The following is a 2,079-nucleotide window of genomic DNA, read 5'->3' on the forward strand; positions in this document are numbered from 1 at the left end:
TTAAGGCGACCAGTCCGACTTCTGGCAGAAGTCCTTCCCCAGCTACGTTTCCCATGTCCATCCTTCCTTTGGGCCTTGGATTGGTGATGTACCGCTAGGGATCTCCATCCCATCAGACTCGGGGACTAACCTCGAAAGGGCAGGTGAACTAGAGCCGAACAAAAGTTTTCTTGTTGAGAAAAGTGCCTGGAGGTCCCTGTAAACACTGATTGGAAGTCTGACCAGGGAACCTTATTCTAACACCCTGTGTTCGCTTCTTTTAGGAAATGATCTAATCGTCTTTTTGGCGGACCAGAGCGCACCCTATTTTAAACCCAGAGTGAAGGTTTCCTTGAAGTAAGTACAAATGTATTTGTTTCTGTGGAACGGGCATCAGTGTCCTAAGGGATAGCCAGCAGTTGGTTGGATTGTTTTTGAATTCAATGGCACCCAACTGTGGTGTTGACACAGAACCACTAGTTAGGAGGTATGAGTCGGAAGTCATTTGTTTGGGAAAATAGTGAATGTAGCAAAGGTTACAAATGATTTACTTTGAAAATAGATAAAAGTTGGTGGGTGCAGGTCTGTTCCTGCAGGCACCTGTCACTACCTTGCTCTCTAATCTGCTTTCCCGAATGTGTAGGGATTCCCTGTCCCTTCTTCTGAGTGTCCCGGGAGCAGTTCACTCAGGCTTATCAGGTCAACCGTGTTTAGGAGGGGGAGGGGAGAGGGGGGAGGTATAGGGAGGGAGTCCTTTGCACTGGAGAAAAGATCAGTGATCTCTGTTCTCATTTCTCTTTCTATTTTAAAAATATATCTTTATTGATTTCAGAGAAGAAAGGAGTGGGAGGGAGAGAGAAACATCAGTGATTGGAGAGAATCATGGATCGGCTGCCTCTTGCACGCCCCACACAGGGGTTCGAGCCCGCAACCCAGGCCTGTGCCCTGACCGGGAATCGAATCAGTGGCCTCTTGGTTCTTGCCTCGATGCTCAACCCCTGAGCCACATGGGCTGGCCATGGTCTTGTTTCTTAAAACCACTCTGCATTCATCCTGAATTCTTCTGTAGACCAAGGGGGCCTACGTCCGTGAGGGATGATAAGATACTGAGAAGAGAATGAAATGAAACAGTTCTGTGAAATTGTAGCTTTTGCATTGGAAGTATCTGGTGTGGGACAACTATAAGGTGTCCTTTCTCTCGCAGGAATCACAGTGCATTGATCACAGGTGTGGTGCCGGGGGATTACGACGGAGACTCGCAGATGGACGTCCTGCTGACGTATCTCCCCAAAAATCATGTCGACGGTGGATTAAGCGCTGTCATCTTCTGGGGGAAAAATCAAACATTAGGTGAATTTGTCTTAGGAGTTTTTACTATTTACCATTGGAAAGGAAAGGGTATTCTTATGTAGCAAACATTTTGTTCTGAAGTCAGATTTTTTTTAAAAAATTGCAGTTCTTGAGTGTCAGTGATTGTGTAAAAAAAAAAGTCCATTTTGGCAGAACGCACTAGAGACATAAGAACTTCATACGAGGCAAGAACTCGGCCTGACGGTAACAGGAGCCGAGGAGGGAAAAGAGTTCTTAACATCCATGCACCAATGCAAGCTGCAGAGTTCGTTTGCCTTTGCTCGGCCATTAGCAACGCGGACATGGGTATCTCCCACCTCTGACACGGGTCCTTCCAAAGGGAAAGTGTAGGGGGGCGGGGGGGCTCAGTCCTGCTCACAGGCTCCCTCTCCGCTCTGGGCGGCTCAGCCCTGGCTCCCGGGAGCCGCAGCCACAGGTGCCAGCGGCGGGGCGCTGACGGTGCAATTTGAAAGAGTCAGCTCGGGACACTTGGAACTTTTGGGGCTGCCGTCTCGGCCTCGGGGGGGCGAGCACCCTTGGGGCCCCTCGCCTGGGGAAGGCACCCGCTTCCTTCCGAGCCCGAACTGTGCTCCCCGGAACCCCCTTCGGAACCCCCTTCGGAACCCCCTTCGGAACCCCCTTCGTGGCCTGGGCCCTGTCCCCCAACATTTTTGCCGCGAAGATAACAGGCTGGGGCTGAGGATTCGGGCAGGAACGCAAAAGGGATATGAGATAAGGCAGCCGCAGGGA

The 2,079-nt window shown here is 50.7% G+C and overlaps 1 protein-coding gene across 1 annotated transcript in view; it reads left to right on the plus strand.

The window, feature by feature from the left end:
• The first annotated feature begins 236 nt into the window (after window positions 1–236).
• The window catches only part of ITFG1 (integrin alpha FG-GAP repeat containing 1), a 48,961-nt gene continuing 47,118 nt past the window's right edge, over window positions 237–2,079 (plus strand). The window contains exons 1-2 of the mRNA XM_006764894.2: window positions 237–336; window positions 1,184–1,329. Coding sequence (XP_006764957.2) covers window positions 1,242–1,329 — 88 coding nt within the window. The 5' untranslated portion in view covers window positions 237–336; window positions 1,184–1,241. The remainder of the gene's footprint in view (window positions 337–1,183; window positions 1,330–2,079) is intronic.

The sequence above is a fragment of the Myotis davidii genome, unplaced genomic scaffold, assembly GCF_000327345.1.
Source record: "Myotis davidii unplaced genomic scaffold, ASM32734v1 scaffold181, whole genome shotgun sequence".
NCBI classification, from domain to species: domain Eukaryota; kingdom Metazoa; phylum Chordata; class Mammalia; order Chiroptera; family Vespertilionidae; genus Myotis; species Myotis davidii.